Source organism: Camarhynchus parvulus, chromosome 7 (assembly GCF_901933205.1).
Source record: "Camarhynchus parvulus chromosome 7, STF_HiC, whole genome shotgun sequence".
NCBI classification, from domain to species: Eukaryota; Metazoa; Chordata; class Aves; order Passeriformes; family Thraupidae; genus Camarhynchus; species Camarhynchus parvulus.
The window spans coordinates 5,346,370-5,365,477 of NC_044577.1; the positions used below are offsets into that span (position 1 = coordinate 5,346,370).

The 19,108-nt window shown below is 44.1% G+C and overlaps 2 protein-coding genes across 13 annotated transcripts in view; one reads left to right on the forward strand and one right to left on the reverse strand.

The window, feature by feature from the left end:
- The window catches only part of PCNT (pericentrin), a 69,828-nt gene extending 60,889 nt beyond the window's left edge, over nt 1–8,939 (reverse strand). For 8 of the 12 annotated variants that reach the window (XM_030951974.1, XM_030951976.1, XM_030951977.1 and 5 more), the window contains exons 1-5: nt 8,797–8,939; nt 3,699–3,896; nt 2,164–2,214; nt 1,167–1,346; nt 260–403 (exon numbers count right to left, since the gene is read on the reverse strand). In XM_030951974.1, the coding sequence (XP_030807834.1) occupies nt 260–403; nt 1,167–1,346; nt 2,164–2,214; nt 3,699–3,896; nt 8,797–8,850 (627 nt within the window). In that variant the 5' untranslated portion in view covers nt 8,851–8,939. Of the gene's footprint in view, nt 1–259; nt 404–1,166; nt 1,347–2,163; nt 2,215–3,698; nt 4,014–8,796 lie in introns of those variants that run through there. The other 4 variants (XM_030951980.1, XM_030951975.1, XM_030951978.1 and 1 more) reach the window with 3 other exon arrangements.
- Nucleotides 8,940–11,730: 2,791 nt separating this feature from the next.
- Nucleotides 11,731–19,108, forward strand: C7H21orf58 (chromosome 7 C21orf58 homolog). Its single transcript, XM_030951956.1, has 8 exons — nt 11,731–11,788; nt 12,029–12,094; nt 12,818–12,875; nt 14,239–14,306; nt 14,947–15,090; nt 15,534–15,648; nt 17,664–17,794; nt 18,956–19,108. The coding sequence occupies exons 2-8, from the start codon at nt 12,032–12,034 to the stop codon at nt 19,106–19,108; spliced, it is 732 nt and encodes a 243-aa protein (XP_030807816.1). The 5' UTR covers nt 11,731–11,788; nt 12,029–12,031.

The following is a 19,108-nucleotide window of genomic DNA, read 5'->3' on the forward strand; positions in this document are numbered from 1 at the left end:
AACAAGGGCTTAAGTGATAAACAAAGAAGTGCAATGACCTTCAAAACGTTATGCAAGCAAGTGGAAAATCTGAGGTTATTTCCAGGACTTCTCCGTAGTAACCAGGAAAAAACCCTGCCTCGCCCTGAAACCATTCTCACTGCTGTGCTACAGACTGAACTATGAGGAGCTACATGACCAGCTCAAGGTTTTTACATTCACAGTCTGAAGTTGTTCTTGCAGTCTCTGTAAGGACATGCAAATTGGAGGAGAGGCACACCTGATGTAACTGGAGCTGTAAATCGTGGATCTGGCCAGCCACACGTGAAGCCTCCTCCTGCAGCTCATCCCGGTCCTTCTTGGCCTGTTGAAGGCAGGCTGTTAACTTCCTGATGATTTCATTCTGCTCCTGAACTGTTGTTTCCTACAGGGGTCACAAGAAGTGCACTTTTAATGAAGATATTCTTAACATATTTGGAACCAAGTAGGTTTTGTTGAAGCAAAGCCATTACAGAGTCTGTAGTTACATTTCAGTTTTAACCAGCTTGCACCAAAGAAATCTTTGTGTCCAAAGATGATGGCAGGCATGAAGGAAGAGGAGGCTTAAATTGATCTCATAGATGACAAACCTAATCAAAAGTGATTTTAAAAACAAATTATGGGGTACCAGCAATGAAATTGGTATTTTTACTTCCAAATTTGTAGCTCTCATTGATGAAAAAGCCATCACGTTTTCAAAAAGGACATAATGAATATTTAGTACCCCCTAAATTGTTTCCTATCTGCCTGCAATTCCCTTCACCCATGTGAGAGGAAGCTAATGAGATGGGACACATTAATCCTATTTTATGTTAATCACATTTATCTTTTCAATTTATTTCTCACCAACAGGAAATGTCTTTATTTCCCCAATCCTAGAATGAGAAAAAGAACATATAAAGGGGAAACTAACCAGTCTTAGAAAGCACCTGGTAATAATTTACCTTTACATAGTACTGCTGGAGAAGGGGAATGCAAAATATTATTTTTTTAATATTCTGGGAGAGGATGGTGCTTTTTGCACTACATGTTAGCAAGGTGAAGTACTTCTCACTAAAAAACAACAGGTTTTTGAGTCTTGAGGCCTAAATATTTTTAGGATGAAAATAAGGTACTATTATCCCATTACCCAGTTCTGTCAAACATACCTGGAGCTGCATGGAATCGTTGTGCTGGGTGAGTTGGTCCTGCAGCTCATCCATCTGCACAGTGAGTCTCTCCACTGCCTCCTGTTTCTCCAGCAGCCTGCTCTCCAGCTCAGCTATCCTTGCCTGGCACACCTGAGCATCAGCCTCGCTGTACTCTGCAGCACAATTTATCCTAGCTTTCTTCATAAGGGAAACAAATGCATTTATTCACTAAAAATACCATTTTGGGATTCATCTGAAAACAAATTCAGCTTCAAGGTTAAGTCTTGGACAAATTATACTTTAAAAGTAACTCAATGCTGGGACTTGGTATCTAATAGAAACATTACATACCTAAAATCCTTAAGGCTTCAAAACTTCAAATTAAAAATTATCATAGATGAGACATTTTCATGATAGTTTAAGGCACAAAAGTAAAGTAAAAGTGCTGTGATTCTATAGCACCAAATGGTGGCAACATGCCATTTTGGCATGTATTGGGATTTAAATACCTCCAGTTGTGAGGATGGAAGCAGAATATTGCCAATTTAAACAAAGCCTTGACATCCATCTGACTGGAGAACAGTCCACCCAAATAAGAAACAACAATGTAAAGCTCTTCAACTAAAATTAAGTATCTGTGGCTTCTTAGGAGCAACATTGTTACAATCATCACAGAGGATACAGTATCTTGTATTTTATTTTGAATACATTTTGTTTGTATTGTATGAAACAATGAGAAATGAACCCATGTATCAATTGGAAACATTATAAACATTCCAATTTCTCTGGGCAAAGTCTGTGATTTTACAAAACCCAATTTTCTCAGCAACCAGTTTTCACAGCCAGTACATGTACATAGAGAGAAATGACTGTTTTATACCATAAAATGGTGAAATCACATCAGTTTTATCATATTTGATAATAATGTTCAATTAATCATTTTAGAAATCCATTATCAGTCTTTTTTCAGCTCTATCCAGCACCTTTTACTAAAGATACACCGTTTAACACTTACTTCAGTTGCATGATCATCCAGCGGCTCCCCGCTAGACAAATCAGTGCTGCCCTGGTAAATGAACAAATGAAACAAACACTAAATCATAGCTATTTTAAATAAAAATAAGGTAAAGCAGAATGATTTTGGAAGCATCTTAAGCATGAGCCAGAAAGGCCTGTGTTGTGAGAAACTGACTTTATGCTAAATCCAGCTGGTCTTTCATGGTGAAATGAATTAAACTGCAAAACAAACAAACGAATTATAACGTCCACTTAAATTTAGGGCTAATCCTCAACACTGATTCAATGCTTGATCCTCTTCTGTTGTAGCTGGTAAATACTTGAGCAACCTTTAATCTAGTACTAAAAACTAGTAAACTGACAGGAGATTAATTAACAAACATGCTAAAACCATTCAGGTAATCACAAAAGCAACACCTTTTTCTGAGACACAGATTTAACATAGCTTGATACCTTGAAAGAGGTTTCCCTCTCACTAAATTCACAACAAGACCAAGATGACCACTGCATTATTTAAAAAAGGCAGACCACACCTCTCCCTGCATTTTGAGTCTGCTTGAAGTAGTTCCCAATGATCACTGCCTCCCTGGAGGCACCCTCTCCAGGTAACCTAGAATTCCAGCTGCTTTACAAGCCAGCTATTTTGAAAAAAGCTGCTTAGCAGCAGTAAGTGATTTTTGTTTGTTTTTAATTTAAGCTCACATGAATGCAGCAAGAACACTGCTGAGTGACAAAACACTATGTTTTTCCTCAGTGTGTAACTTCATAAAAGCCTTTGCAATGCTAACATTTTGTTGAAGATATCCTGAAAGCATCAGGTCTACCCTCACAAGAGAAAGCACGATAACACATGCAAATTTTATCCCCCATCATTGCAGGTTTGCAAACACTTTAGTTTGATGCTATTGTGGTATGTTGTGAAAACACACCAACATCTGGAGAGATGCTTTTGGTGCAGAAGGCACAAAATGCTTTCCATAGAGAACATGACTACCTCTAGAGATCCATGAGTACAGACATACCAAAATACATCAGACACAAGCAGAGTCACACCTCAAACAAATCTGTGGAAATAACATCTATGCTGGTTTTACAATGGCTGGAATAAATCATAGTTTTTCAGAAAACATTTAAGCATATTTGAGCCAGCCAAGTGATACAAAACCAAATTAATGCTGTGCATTACAAGGTCCTGGCAGCTTTTAATCTGTTGATCTCCCAATCCAGATTTGCCATTTGATGAATTCACAGCCACAACCGCAGGTCTGCCCAAAAAGAAGTCCATGGCAGCAAAAAACTTTAATTTAGGAGGCTAACAGCTCCCTGGCAATAACAGCTGCCCAGGCCATGTAATGTCTTAGTAAATGAGATTACTTTGTTAGAGAGTGAACTTCTACAAGTGAAAACAACAGCAATTCACTTACCTCTCAGGAGCAGCTAGTGGCCCATGAGCTAACACTCAATTGAGTCAAAAACCACCTGCAACACTTGTTACCTGCAAATGGAGTGAAGGTGAGAAACACTAAAATTTACCTGTGCCTCTGTTGCTGCCTCTGGCAGGCTGGTGTCTTCAGCCTGAGCCTCTATGCCTTTCCCAGCATCTCCAGCTGCTACTGGGTGCTCTTCCTTCGGAAGGTCATGCGTGTGGACAGCCGAGCCCTTCCTCTTCGCCGCCTTTTTCTGCGACTGCGCGACGTCGCCCTTTGCTTTTCGCTGTCTGAAGTAAGCAAACTGTTCAGGAAAGATTGCAAGAGGTACAGGGAGAGGTAAGCAAGGAAAAAGTAGCAGGACCACAAGATTAACACAGTCATGGGTGACAGAGCTCCTGTCTTGATAAATTATATACATCTGCAGAAAAACTGCTTTATCTGCCTGGATAATTCACAACATACTGGATAACTGTGCCATTAAGCAACAAATCTCACACCAGCACTAAAGGCTCATTTCCACACAAGAATCAAAGTTTTGCTCAGTGAAACTTTGTGTGTCAATAATAATCCAGAATTACAGCAAGACAAACTAGTAAAGGAACGACTTGTCAATATAGAAGAAGCATTAGGGAAAAATAATAATTGAGCAGTCTTTCTGCAAGACCAGCAAAAACAAGAACCCCCTTGTCATGGTGCCAGCACCAGCACACCCCTACAAATACATCTAAACAGGTCTTAGCCAGCGTAAGCTTTGAGATGAGGATTCACTTCCGTTAATTTTAATGCTCCTTCCCTGCCACCCCCTTAAGAGAACACAGCAAAACTTCTTCGCCAGAAAGCAGCCTCCAGTACATAAATAGAAAATCAATTAAGCCAGGTCATTTTAATTTCTTCTGTTGAAGAATCAGATGCTCTACTTTATCAGGCTATCACAGCTCTACAAAGCCCCAGAGACTTGTAAAGAATGTCACTGACAATTTATAACCCAACTCTCCCTAACACCCTAAACAGCTTAAAAAGGATTATTGTTATTTTCAACTCTAGTATTGTGTTTAGGCAGCATTTCCAAGTAACATCTCCCACACAGCAAAAATCCAGACATCCTTCTGATAAGGAAAAAGACTTCTTCAAGGTTAACACCACAGATTATCAAGTGCAGTGTAATATATCTTGTGATGAGACAAAACAGATAGTTAACTGATGACTGGATGCAAACATCACTGCCAAGTTCTACCTGCAGTACATATGAAAAGCCACTGCTTGCAGCTTAGTTTTCCTGCCAAACAGCCACCTTGCAGAAAAATCTTGTTCCACTCTTCTCATTCAGTTTGTGAAAAGGATCTAGTTCAGCCCCCTCTCCTTACAGGAACTTTGAGCTGACAGCTTAGCTACTCAACAGGTGCACAGTTACACTCCTGCTACACCCAGCAGCCTGTTTGAAAGGTACATTTGCAGAAAAACATCAACTTCTTACCAGCTGATAAAATTCTTATGTACAAAAAACTTAATTTTTAAGATTACCTTCTGCAATTTCTACATTTAGCAATACTGAAATGCAGATTAAATGAAAGTTGCTGGACTTGTGCCTTTCCTAACAAGCAGAATGAACAGACCACAAAGCTGCAGTGAGACACAAAGACTATCCTCTGAAACCAGATGTCAGCTCCAGCACTTACTGATGGCAATGTGTGTCAAAAATAGCTACAGCACTCATTAACCTGATAACATGGGGAAACGGGGCAGGAGGAAACCTGCAGGAAAACGGAGACTAGAGGAAACTGCTGAAGCAGGGAAAAAGGGAAAACAGGAGTAAAACAAGCAGAAAAGATGAAAGGCAGAGAGAGTGGGCATTACAGAGGGCAGTTACTGATTCATGAAGGGAGACCAAGAATCTCACATTAAAACAGCAAGACTTGGCATGACTGAACACCTAAACACTCCACATTTTTAAGTGCACAGGTCAAAGAAAACAAAACTTATTTTGTCCCACTCACACGCACTAAACATTTAAAATCATAATATATGCCATGCAAAAATATCTAACTACACCAAAACTTTATGGAACTACTGTAGTTGGTGGAGTGGCACGCTCCAGATTTATGGGAAAAGCTCTATTTAGAGCAATATCAGGCTGCCAAAGCCTTTCAGCAGCTACATGAAGTTAAGTGTTGTTGTAAGAGAATCTCAAATTCACATCCAGCACGAAGTACTGAGTGTGAATGTGAAGAAAGCAAGACACAACTGCCTCTGCCTCATTACAGTGAGATCCCATCATGCCTGTTTTGAATGATTTACCTTTCCTTTTGCTTTCTAGAAGCACATGAAAAGGTGAAAGCTTCACTTTTAGCCAAGAAAGTTCCTGTAGCATTGCCACAGGAATCCTGAGAGCACTGTCCTCCACAGCATCCACAAGGACACCTTTCTGCAGGTGCCAAAGCACTGCAACTTCATTTCACCAGCACCAGTCAGTTAGAAGTTGATCTATTACTTTATGTGCTTCAGAAATTAGTACCAAAACCAACACCCAGAGAAAACAGAACAGAGCAGAAAACCACATCAGCACCAAACAGAAACAGGTTGTTCAAATAAACATTAGTTCAGCCCCTGGATACAGCAAACATAAACAACAAGTGCTCTTAGACAAAAGCAAGAAATATTTTCTAGACCTTCTTCAAAATGATGGGGTGGGAAAACTTCCTGGAAAACCTGCACTCATTTTTCCGGTCTTAATTGTAAAACTGAAGCAGAGCAAAACTTCCCACACCTGAGGTATGGCACAGAGAGCTCTGTGACGAGAGGCACAGGTGATCAACATGCAGACTAATTAATGTGAGGTAGAAACAAACAATGAAAAAAAAGCAGCACTGAATAGTTAGGCTTGTTTTGTTTCTCAATTACTACCCTGGCTTATCAGCATTGCATTTGTATCAAACAGGAAGGTGAGGTACCTGGCACAGTCAGTACTTAGCTGCCAATTACAATTGCCAATAAATATAACAGTTGGCATTATTATTAATATTATTAGGTATAACTTAAATGCATCTCAAGAATGGAATTTTGAATTCTTATATGAAAAAGAATAATGCAAGCGCAGGTCTGAAAAGGAAAACATTTAGATCATATTTCTTTGCCAAGTCATTGCTTAGCAGACTAAAACCTAAGGATGCTAAAGATACAGTATCTCATTTTCTGGAGGGTAGGGGGGAAGCAAAAAGCCCTCAAGAGTTCCCACCTCCAAAGTGAAGCAGCATCCAACTGCAGTTACATCGCTGCCCAGGTTGCCACAACAGAGGGCTCTCACACACAAACCAGCCTCACTCTGTCCCCTGCTGCCAGCAGCTCCTCCAGAGAGGCTTCAGAAAGCTGTTCTGATGGGCACTGAACACTCCTGTGTCACACCAGAGATGGGATCACCTCGAGCTGCTCTAGGAGAGAGAACCTGCACTTGCTCATGGTTCTTCCTCCCTTTCACAACTGTGCTGTATCCATGAGGAGGGGAGCACAGAGAAAACTACAAAAACGAAAAGCAGAGGAATAAAAAAGGGGAAATGTCACCTGGAGCTTTTTGGAAGCTGTCTGGTGCCCACAATCTGCCAGCCAGAGAATAGATCTCTGTGATGTTTTCATCAGCAGAGGAAGCACCACATCTATCTCTGCCTCTCTAAAACTCTCCCTCTCCCCTCAGCATTCCATGCAGCAGCAACATTGATGGGGCTGCTAATGATGTTTGTTTTTCCTTTAATGGGAAGAGAGAGATTTGGCACACACAGTATAAAAATAGTAAATGCAACCCTGGCTCTGCAGGTACAACTTGAAACATAAGGCAAGTCCCTTTTTTTTTTTTTTTTTAATGGCAATCAACAGTTTTCCAACAGGTGGGAGCTAATAACCTACTCAAGTTAAGTCTGTCACACTTTTCTAATCACAAAGAAGTCCTGCACCTGGAATTAATGCATGTTAACAGAAATGCTAACACTGGTTGGGCCACACTAAGGTAACCTCTCCACCTTAGGAACTCCTGCTCTCAGAGCTCTCTCTTGAGCAGTTTTCCTCACAGCACATGACAAGGCTGGGAAGGCAGGCAGATGAGACACTGCTGAGCAGGAGCAGGCAGTGTGGAATCCATGGCAGCATCAGGGAGGGCCAGCCAAGGATGGAGGAGCTGCACTGCCCAGCACCAGGCTGCAGCTTCAGCACAGCTCCAGCTACAATCCCGCTCCCTCCCACAAAAGCTCTCTTCGATTTTCTTGTGCACAGCACTGCTGGGAAGCAGCTGAAACAGAAACATAGGACAGCTCCAAACCAGCTCTGGCCCCACTAGCCAGATATCCAGGCTGGGTCCCTGCAGAAGGGGCAGGATCTGGAAAGATCTGATAGGTCCAAACTTCCCACAACCCTGTCTAGCTATAGCCCCCATTCCACTCTTACTGAAATGGTGAGAACTAAAAGCCTTATTCAGCAGGGACACCCAGAAGGGAAACATGACAAAACCAGCTCAAACCCCCGCAGAAATGCTGAAAGTAACCAAGCATTTCCAATCAGCTCCTTGAACATCATTGCCAAAACAAAGCAGTGTTTATCTAACGGGGTTAGCACACAACCAGCGTCAAACACGTGGCTGCAGGTAATAATTCCTTGGAGAATGCTATCTTTATGTATCAGCCTCATCCTGTGAGCTCTACACAAGTCCCTACACTACACCTGAATGTTCAAAGCCTATGAAGTGTTTGCTACCGGCGTGACTGGAAACCACCAAAGCGAGCGCAGCTCTCTGCTCTCCCTGCGGACAGCCGGGCAAGCGAGTGAGCCAGCCGAGTAACAAACAACACCTGTTCTTTGGGATCCTCAACCCCCAGTGCAATATTATATATCCTTTTATATCCTTAGCACAAACACTGAATCCTGGGCAAAAATGGGAGAGCCAGAAGGAAAAAATCCAAAACACAAGGAGAGCAGAGCCTGAAGGCACACGCACAGCTGCCAGCTGCTCCGTGTTGACCCGAGGTAATGTTTCCATGCCTGTGCAGCGGGATTTGCTTCTCCTACGGAGCCACCGTGCCAGGGGAGCCCTACCGGGGACACCCCCAGGCCGGCATCCCGCTCCCACCTCCGAGTCACAGCGGCAGGGCCTGGCAGCGCTCTCAGCGCACCGGGACCGGGGCGGGCGCAGCCTCCGCCTAACCGGGACCCCTTCCCCTCACCTTAGCCCTGCCTGCCTCCAGCTTGCGCCTCCGCGCCTCCTCCTGCGTCTCCATGGGGCGGTCGGGCCGGTCCGTGGCCCCCGCGCCCTCACGGCGGCGGCGGCAGCAGCAGCGCAGCGTCGGTCATGGCCGCCCCGGGCCGCTCCCCGCCCGCCGCCGCGCCAGCCGCACCGCGCGGGGCGGAGCTCCGCGCCCATTGGCCGCAGCTCGTCACGCACCGCCAGCGCCGACCAATGGCGACGGGTTTTCTCAGTCGGGCTCCGCCCACTCCCGCTAAGTGGCTGCTGGGATACCCCGGGCAAGCCGGCGCCAATCGCTGGCCCCGCCCCCTCCCGCGGCAGCCACCAATGGGAGCGTCCCGCGCCTTTTCAAAAGGGCCGCCGGCCCCGCCCAGCGCGGGAGACGGCCAATGGGGAGCGAGGGCTTGGAGGCGGGCAATGGAGGGGCGGGGCTTAGGGCGGCCAACAGAGGCGGGGCTAAGGGCAGCCAATAGCGTGCGGGGAGGGTTGGTGGCTGCCTTCCCGCCTTTTTGTTTATTTGTAAATTTTCGGCGAATTAATAAATTAATGTTCATTGGTTCTAAGGTGCATGATTCTCTTCAGTAACCAGCATTCTGTGCTGTATTGGTTATTGATTTCTCGCTCTTCATGCTAATTTGGTTGTCATTCTTTAATCCTTCTCTCGTCATTTCCTTGCACATGGAATTGTCTTCAAATTTCCAGGCTTCTGTCTCCTCCAGAGTCTTCTGGTTTCATTCCAATGTCCTTGAAGCACCATAAATTTAAGATCCCAGATGTCCATCCACCAACTCCTTTTTGCTCTGCTTATTGAAGCTACAACACTGGTGTCTTCTTTGTATTTTGAAATAATTGAATTATAAAAACACAGGCTTTAGTCAAATCTGTTACTTGGAGCAGTGCGCTGGATTGGCAAACATTAAAAAGCCCATCTGCCTTGAGGGCAGTACCAAAAGACAAAGTCTGAATAATGAAATGTCTTAGTGAACATCTCCAAGGACCAGGCAGCCTCAGATTTTCTGGGCTTCACAGAGAATAATTTTTTCCTGCTATCCAATCTAAACCTACTCTCTGTCTGTGGGAAGTCATTTCCCCTTGTCCTGCCACTCCAGGCCCCTGCAAATTGTCTCTCCATCTTTCTTGGGGGCTCCCTTCAGCTACTGGAAGGCCACAGGTTGGTCACCCCAAAGTTTCTCTTTTTCAGGCTGATCAATCCCAATCCTCTCAGCCTTTCCTCACAGCAGAGCTGCTCCACCCCTCTAACCATCTTGGTTAGTATCATAATGTATTTTTAAACTGTCTTTTAGAACTCATAGAAATTTTAAAAAAGGGTATAAAATATCAAAATCAATAAAAGACATCAAAGAAATGCAATAGTGGTGTGCATTCCAATACTGGACCTCATCAGGTTCTCTAATCCATTCTTACATCTGGGGAGTCCTGCAACGTTCAACACATTTGGTTTTTTAATTGTTCATAAACAACTCGTGTGAAAGTTTGGGTTCTTTTGATAGCTGCTCCATCATTTCCCTTAGTGGCTAATGAAGATTTCTTTCATTTCTTTCTTTTCTTGAAGATTTTTTATCATGTTTTCTTCCTCATTAAGCTAAATGCTTGTGTTTTTCCGGACAACCCCCCCCCCTCCACTCTGTTCTTTGATTGTATCCTCTCATTTATTTAAAACCTGCTGGCCTGTCCTCTTTTCACCATCTACTTGCTAATTAAACAAAGGCAGTTCTTTAAAGTCTTCCTTAGAGCCTACATTTTTTAAATGTACCCTTTTTATTTTTTATTTCCTGGACTTTCTTTCCCTCTTAAACCACCGTGTCCAAAAACGAGCACGGTGTCCAAACTCTGACTTCAGCACTGCTAAATAGAGCAGAATAATGGTGTCCTGTGAGGTGCATGGAACACACCTGTTATTCCTTTGTAGGATTACATTTGTCTGGTTTTGCTCTTTTGAATCCTCATTCTCAAGTGTGATCCCTTCTCTGGGATTCAGGGTTAGCTCCAGATCCCTTCCAGCCAGATTTTGTGTGTGGCTGGCACATTCCTGGCACCCCATTAATCAGCAGGATGTAAGAAGTCCCAGGAGTGAGGATCACACTGTGACCAAGCGTGGAAAAAAGAGAAAAGAGGGGAAAGAGATCCTTTAGCAGGTTTGCTGGAAAGTGCCTTTGAATTATTTTTTTAATTTTTTGTCCCCTAATATTGGATTTCCTCTGGGATACCTGTCACATCAAGCACAAACTTCATTTCCTCTTTAGTAAATTCAGTTGCTTCACACTGGTGCTGTACTTTTATGCAGTACTTAAACCTGGTTCTTGTTGTCAAACTCTCTTGTGACCCTCTGTTCCTGTCACTTGGCTTTTTTCTCTCTCACTGGTGTTCATTTCATGGATGTCACTGATAAATGTGACCCTGTTTTTATGCTGGTAGGGTGAGGCAGACATTCTGCAGGTTTCTTGGGAGATGGTAACCAAAAGGATGTTACACCATAGCCTCTTGACTCTGGAACTTACCCAGGGGAGAGTTCCAGCTATGCTCATTCATTTTTTTAGTCACGGTGTGGTAATAACTCATGTAAAGGGCTAGGTCAAAAGTGTGCAGACCCCCTATAGTGGAATAAACAGGTACCAATCAGCAAGACCATAACCTGACTGCTGGCACTGGGCTTCTTTTAAAGATCCATTGGCTTTTATTTCTTTTATTTTCTTGTCCACTAATGTGGCAGGCATTTGCTTTACCCAAGGTACACAAGCTTCTGTGCCTGGAGACTAAATTGGTTATGTTACCCGTTGACACTATAAACTTAGCAACCAGGCACAAACCTGTGGGCTAATTAAAAGTCTCTAACAACACAGAGGCCAGGCTTAGTGATGCTGCCAGGGGAAGGATAGCAACCATTAGGAACAGACAAATAAATATTCAGTCTCAGTTGCCTTCCTGTGAGCATCACAACCTGCAGCACGAAAGTATGTGGAGAGAAATGGCAGGAAAAGCTGTGTCTGTGATTTTGTGAATGCTTGTACTCATTCTGACCTGGGAGTGAAACTGAAATTTTATCTGCTTCTCTCAATTTCTGCTGATCTTGTATTATTGTTTTTAATAATGGAATTATTCTGTGAAGATTGTGGAGGGGAAAAAATGAGCCCTGAAAACCAATCTGCCTCTGTTTATCTTTTTAACCTGCTTTTGCCTGCCTGCTCTTCCAGGAAATGATGGGAGATCCCTCAGTGGTGGATCAGCTGACACGACTGAAACTCAAACTCCTAGAAAAGGTAAGGGAATCCTTCTGCAGGGGTCACCTTTGCTCTGCTTTTTGCTCTTGCATGTTGAAGCATCAACACTGAATTTCGCTCTTGCATGTTGAAGCATCAACACTGTATTTTAACATAAATTTATTATGTTATAGTGTAACTCTACTGAGATACACTGAGGAGTGCTACTACTCACCGACACTTTCTTAAATAACATTCTGCAAGTTTCTGTGGACCTACAGTAAATTAAATTGACTTTGATTTTACGGCAGATGTCACCAGTTAACTCAAAGCCAGTTTGAGCTGGGACAGGCAAAGTTTTGGAGTAAATCTTGGGTAAAGAGAATCTCAGATTGTTTTAAGACAATTGCATCACTGCTTTTCACGTTGCCTGGTCAGAATTTTGCTGAATCAAGAATCAGATCTTGGACTATCAGGCAAGCCCAAACTCAACATTATCAAGTTCTTCATATGATGCAGCTCTCTGCCCTACAAAATAAATTAAGTCTCCTGATTCACCATGCTATCAATTTTAAGGTCTGGAATAGCTTGGACAGTTGGAAGCATCACTTTCTTTACTGTAACTAGATTTGTAATGAGACATTTCATACTCCTTTAAGAACCACCATTTTTCTCCACTCCTGCTCTATCTCCTCCATCCCAAACCTGTTCCATAGGTTTGGGAATCCTTGTGAGCTCTTCTGCCTGACTTATAACCAGTTCTGGTTATGGTTCTGCCAACAGAGACTAGAAAATGAACAGGACAACCTAGAGAAGATGGATTTGTCTCTTCCAGCTGCAAGTAAGAGAAGCATTTGTTCTAATTTTAGGCATATTTTGGAAAGGGCTTGCTTATGTTCTCAGGCATGAGTTCCTCAGGAGATGATCCCCTCTCTTCCCTTCATCTGTGAGCTAACTGCTTTTTATCTTTTGAATTGCTTCAGCTATTTTTTTTCCTGACCAGGGGAAGTGAACAGCCAGCTGAGCACTAACATAAGATGCCTTCCTGCCCAGGAAAGGTTCATCTTATCCTGTGCAGCCTCTCAGCTGGAGCAAACTGATGCTGATCCTGTTTGTCCTAGCTCTTACTCCTAGGAGTACACCCTGTTGTAGTTTGCTTGGCTTTGCTGATCCTGAAAAGGCAGGAGGAACTTTTCTTTGCATGACACATGCACTGTTTGTATTGTCTGTGGATTCAAGGCCACCTGTAGAAGCTCTGTGATATTTCTAGACTGTGCTGTGGGGTTCCTATTCATTGATCTGATGCACAAATAGTTGGAATCTTCTCATGCTGTGGCCAAACATTTTTAAAAATCCCCTGTAACAACTTACAGTTTCAAAATACAAAATGGTGCTTTCCAGAGCAGATGTCAGGCGTGGCTCCAAAGTAGATGAAAACATTCCTGCTTATCTTCATTTCAAAATCAACCATGTGTGGGATGAACTGAAAAGGAGGTTGATGCAGAACAAAATGGAAACAGAAAAGTTGACATCCAAACCAGAGTTGGATGGAGCTGTTACTACAGACAGGCATCCTCTGCATGCATAGGGCTCATCTAGAAACCTTCAGCCTGAAATGGATTCCTAAACCAGGAGGTTAAAAGGGGAGCTTTAGAGAGCAATCTTAAGAGTTTGTTTTCAGGGGAGTTTTGCCTTTGCAGAGCTGCTGAGCAGCTGTGGCTGCACATGGAATAAGTCATTATAGACAAGAAAAGTAGCCCAAGCCTTTTGTGGAAGAACTCAAGCTGCTGAAGCAGAGAGACCCTGAGTCCCCAGGCAGGTGCAAAGGAGAGTCCCTTTATTGCAAAAACCAGACCTTTTTGAGCAGTTAAGTCTTTATCAGTTACACAGTTTTAAATTATAACAAACATAATCCAACCAACCGCCATATACCACAGTGTGAGCACATCATGGCTATTTAACTTCTTTTTCTACCCCTAATTCAGCTCAGTCACTTTCCCACAGTCCTTTTCTGCTTAGCCAAAGTAGCAGGCTGAGCCATGATTTTACAAGGGTAACAAACCCTTATTTTATCAAGTTTTACCCATATGCACCATCCAGCTACCCAATAACACATTTTCCACATTGATGTCATAACACAGGTGCTGTAATAGCTCTGTCTTTGTGATCCTTTGGGGACATAATGGACTCTCTTCCTCTTCCAGGGAACAGACCTCAGGACCTGCTCCAAAGTGCCCTGAGCCAAAGGAAAAATCTGCTGCAGGAGCTCAGGGTAAGAGCAGACATGGACCAGTTCCCTGCACATCCCCTGCTGATGCGGCTTCAGGGTTTTCCTGGCCTTCAATTCTGGGGCTGGGCAGGGTTTAGTGCTCTGCTGCTTTGGAATATAAAACCCTGCTCAGGGTTTAGTGCTCTGCTGCTTTGGAATATAAAGGCTGGGCCAGCTAATCAGGGAAAGAGCCTGGAGAGCAGCTTGGCTCCTCTCACTACAGCTGAGGGAGCTTGCACCTGCTTCAGGCACTAAAGTGGGTGATTCTGCTTCTCCTGAATCGGCTGCATCATAAACTTTCCATGCCAGAATGCAAAGAAGGGATTTTTAGCGATGCCAAAGTAGAGACAATAGTAATTGTTATTTATTCCTAGTTTGTAGAGGATACCAACTATTATTGAAACGTTTTCCCAGACTTTTGGCAGCTTGTTCTGTACAATTTTTCCCCCCAGTCCTTTTTGCTTGTGCTTCAAGATCTGTGGGAAGGAAAAATTATTTTCTTTACACTTCTGCAGGCACTGGCAGTGCCCCTGCTTCAGGTTCCCAGGGGCTAATCCCATTTAGTCCAGAGAGCATAACCATCCTGTCTGCCTTGCTGTGTCCAGGTTTTCTTTAAGAAAATAAAAAAAACTTGACTTTGCAGGAGCAGCACCTTCTGGAAGAGCTTTCACAGCCACCTGCACCAGATGGGGGACACTGCCATGACCACAGAGCTGCCCTCCCACAAATCTACCAGATCCCTTTTCCAGCTTCCCCAGTGGAGCCCCCGAGGATCATCCAGCAGACAGTAAGGATTGCCTCCTAGAAAACACCACCAGCACCGTGCCAGTCTGAGCTGGCAATCACTGGGAGCTGTATGGGATTTCTCGTCCCACAAAAAGGGAAGATATGCCCATTGCTCTTTGATGGGACCCTTGCTGCCTGCAGGGAAACCTAAGGGGAAATAAGGGAAAATCTTATTTGCCATCTGGCAAATAAGGGTCAGAATTAACAATGGGAATGGTTTACTCTTGGAGCAAGATGGCAAAAGGAGTGGCAGGGCTGCCCACACTCCAGCCTGGCCATTCAGCCACTTTAATGCATGTCTGCTCAGGCAGCCCACAGCCTCAACAGCTTCTCCATGAGAATCCCAGAGTTCTCCTGAAGCCTAGGCAGATGACAGCTGTTCCCATAGCTGGGCGAGCTGGCCAAAACCAAGCCTGACTTGTCCATTTTTCCTTCCCGTTCCAGATGCCAGCTCAGCCTGCCACCATCATCCAGCAGCTGCCTCAGCCCTCCCCTCTGATCACACAGGTTCCCCCAGCCCAGCCCTTTGCAGCCCCCCGCTCTGGGAGCATAAAGGAAGGTGAGAAACCCTCCATACAGCAGCAGCTCCTGCCACCAGGCCTGGGCAGGGCAGGGCAGGGCACATGACATGGCATGGGGTCCAAGCTCGTTAGGGATGCGCTGTTTAATGAGCTGTGCTTCGTAAATGGGATGGGTAGCAGTTGTGAAAGGCATTCAGTTGTGAAACTCTTATCACTACAACTAAAGAAAAAGGAACTGCAGACTCAAGGGAAGACTGGGAAAGCAGAACAGCTCAACTCGTGGCACTGAGTAATATTAACAAAGTCAAAGTCATGGATGATGCAGAATTGGCAAACAGGCTTCTGAAATCTGGTTTTATTCTTTTGTTCCTTCCTAACCTGCTGTTCAATCTCCTCAGGCTTTTGTTTGTACCCTGTGTTTGGAAACAAGACAGAACATCTGAAAGTGTTGTTCTAAATATAGTGCATTGCCAATAAAAGTTTGTTTCTAAACATAGGTGGGTGCTACTGTGAAATGATACATGAAATAAAACCTGGGACAATTTCCCTGGCTCAGCCTTCAGCCAAAGGTTCATCCCACCCAGGAATCCTCAGTCATGGAACTGCAGTATTTCTCAACCCATACTCATCTAAATGTCTGGATTTTTGAATCAGAGTTTATATTTCCATAACAAAAATAGTCCCAAGCCGCTCATGACTTCTCTGAAACTGCTACATGTAAACCACTTTTTGTATGATCAGTAAAAAGGAAAATGAGAGTTGCCTTCATTATTTTTTCCCTTCTTTTTTTCTCCCCTCTCCCTCTTCACTCCTCCCCAAGTGAATTAGTCACACTGCACAAATCCTTCGGGTCCCAGAGATCCTGTGAGAAGATTTGATGTGCATGAAATGACAGATTGAAGCTTGGCCTTGATGAAGTTAAAGGTCTTTTCCCATCCTTTTCTATTCCATGAGCCAGTGGGCTCTCACTCAAGGTGGCACTGCAATATCACATAAATGTGAGGAAACCTCACAGGAGCAGCCTGTCCTTGCTGGAGGGAGGGAGAGCTGCAGCTCAGTCCTTCTCCCCCCTGCCATCCAGCACAGGCAGGGCTGTGGGCTCGCAGGGCAAGACCAGGGACTCAGCAGCAGCTTTCCTGTAGGAGGGAGGGGAAACAGGAAAGCTGGGATGAGCAACCCCACTCTCAGACATTAATTTTGCACTGTCTGGGGAAATAATGCCAATGTTCTTCGCGTGTGTCTTGGTTTGAAAAGACAGGTGTCTGTTGAGGAAGGCAGGAGCCTTCTTTGAAATGGAAAATGTAAACTCTTTCTCTCTGAGTTATTGTCATTTTTAAATTAGGGGGGTTTCAGGGAAAGATATGGGAATAGGAATAACAGTTTTTTACTAGGAAAAAAACCAGTACAAAAAACTAGAAAATAAACTACTGTCAGAGGTAGAATATGACTTGACACTGTTGGTTAGGGTGTTGGTAGCAGTTTTGATGGTGGCTGTAGTTTTCATGGAGTGACAGATGTGGTTTTGTCAAAGCAGTGATTTTGTAGAAGGATGTAGGGGTTTTTTTTTGAAGGTCTGGTGGTGGTGTAGATGGATTTGGTCTTTTTCTGGGAATGCAGTAGAGAAGATAGTTGTTCTTTTGGGAATTTAGTGGGAAAAGGGTGTCCCTGTTGTTTTAAGTCTCAGATTATATTTAGGTAGGAATATTTGGCTCTTCTTTCTGGGTGGAGCATCTCCCAGTGGGATGATGTAATTTTTATCAGCCATGCAGTGACACTCAGTGGCCTATTAATAGAAGATATCTCTCTGGAGGGAGGATGGGTTGTGGAAGAGATAAAGAAAAACTGCCCAATGAACAGAAGAGAACTGCCCTACTCCTAATAGGTGGTAAATAGAATACACACCTACCTTACACCTCAGGACAATGGGCCCCCTTTCAGCTGCTTTGCCTCTGTGGCAGTGCCCACTCTGTGTGCTGGAGGACACTCCTTACCACGATCCCCCTGCTGCCTGTCAGTTGTGGATAAAGCTCTTACTCTTTTCTCCTCTTCCCAGACATGGTGGAGATGATGCTGATGCAGAATGCTCAGATGCACCAGATCATGATGCAGAACATGATGCTGAAGGCTCTGCCACCAGCACTGCTCACACAGCTTGGGGGGGCAATGGCTCCTCTGCCCCAGCAGGTAACAAACAGCACCCAGGCCTGGCCAAAGCACACAGAGAGCTGGGAGAGCCAGAGCACTGTGGAGGACACTGCACCTTAGGAAAGATGGCAGAGGCAGAGCATGCCCTGATGCCCACCTTCCTCTCCAGGCCATCCTGGAATTCTGCATTTCCCTGGCATTGACTAATGGAATAAACTGAAGGGAGTGGGGTCTGAGGGTCAGGTGAAATCTGAAGTCACCAATTGTTCTTGGACCCTCTGTAGTGGGACCTGCAGACTCTCGTCCAGACACACCCCAAAGGTTTTCCTTTCCCAAGGGGTGGCCGAGTGGAACCCTGCCCCCTCAGCTAGGGAACCCCCTGCCCCCTCCCCCATGAGGGGCACAAGTTTCTGCCCAAAAAAAACTCAAATAAACATTTAAAATAACTGCTATAAAAACAAAAAGTATCGAGCAAATAAACACCTTACCCAAACTATCAAAAAACCTACAGTCTACAATAAAACTCCTAAAAATGAAAAACCAACAAATGCTGATTGCCACCTCAACAATGCACCTCCAACAGTACCAAACAAATCAAGATGCTGTAATCCTCATCCGCAAAATAATCCATAAGCTAAAACCCCAAAAAATAGTCAGCAAAACCCACTCACCCTTCAACAGCCCCATTTAACCTGTACATAAACCTAAAAAATAATTAAAATTAACTGTAGACTACCGTGCATTAAATAAAATAACTCCACCACTAAGCACTGCTGTACCAAACATTCTAAAACTCAGTCACTATAGGACAGGAAACAACACAAGTGTACACACTACTGTTTTCAAGGTGAAAAAAGGGAAGTTTATTTTCTGACTTCAACATTTATAGATTTCCAAAAGTGGCAGTGAATTGGAGGGTGAAAGTGCCCCCTCTCCAATGACACTGGACAAAGTAACAGTCTATTAAATTTCTCCTCTTCATAAAAGAATGAAAAACAATAAGTTATTTACAGAAAGTGTGTGAGAAAGTTTTGTTACAAGAATGTAAACATCAGAAGGCTTGGAAAATCTTAAAAAATCAGGGCGACAAAACTCCTATACAAACTTAAATCCAAAACCAGCAAAGCAGTATGGCCACTATGGATATTGCCAATGCATTTTTCTCCATTCCAAAGCCACCCTTTGTCTCTCTCCAACAAGGACCTGCAGCTTGCTGCCCCCCTGGCTGTGAAGGCAGAGAGGCCCAAGGTACCTGTGGTGCACCACCACCACCATTACCCTCCCACGGGGGTGTTCCCAGTGCCCCCCAGCACAGAACAGCCCTGGACTGGCCCCTCTGCCCAGCCTCTGTAA

What these genes read in the sequence shown, in the direction of transcription:
- C7H21orf58 (XM_030951956.1), top strand. Translation starts at nt 12,032, where the DNA reads ATGATGGGAGATCCCTCAGTGGTGGATCAGCTGACACGACTGAAACTC. An exon ending in AACTCAAACTCCTAGAAAAG is followed by an intron (nt 12,095 to 12,817) that starts GTAAGGGAATCC and finishes TTCTGCCAACAG; the next exon opens with AGACTAGAAAATGAACAGGA. An exon ending in CGAGGATCATCCAGCAGACA is followed by an intron (nt 15,091 to 15,533) that starts GTAAGGATTGCC and finishes TTCCCGTTCCAG; the next exon opens with ATGCCAGCTCAGCCTGCCAC.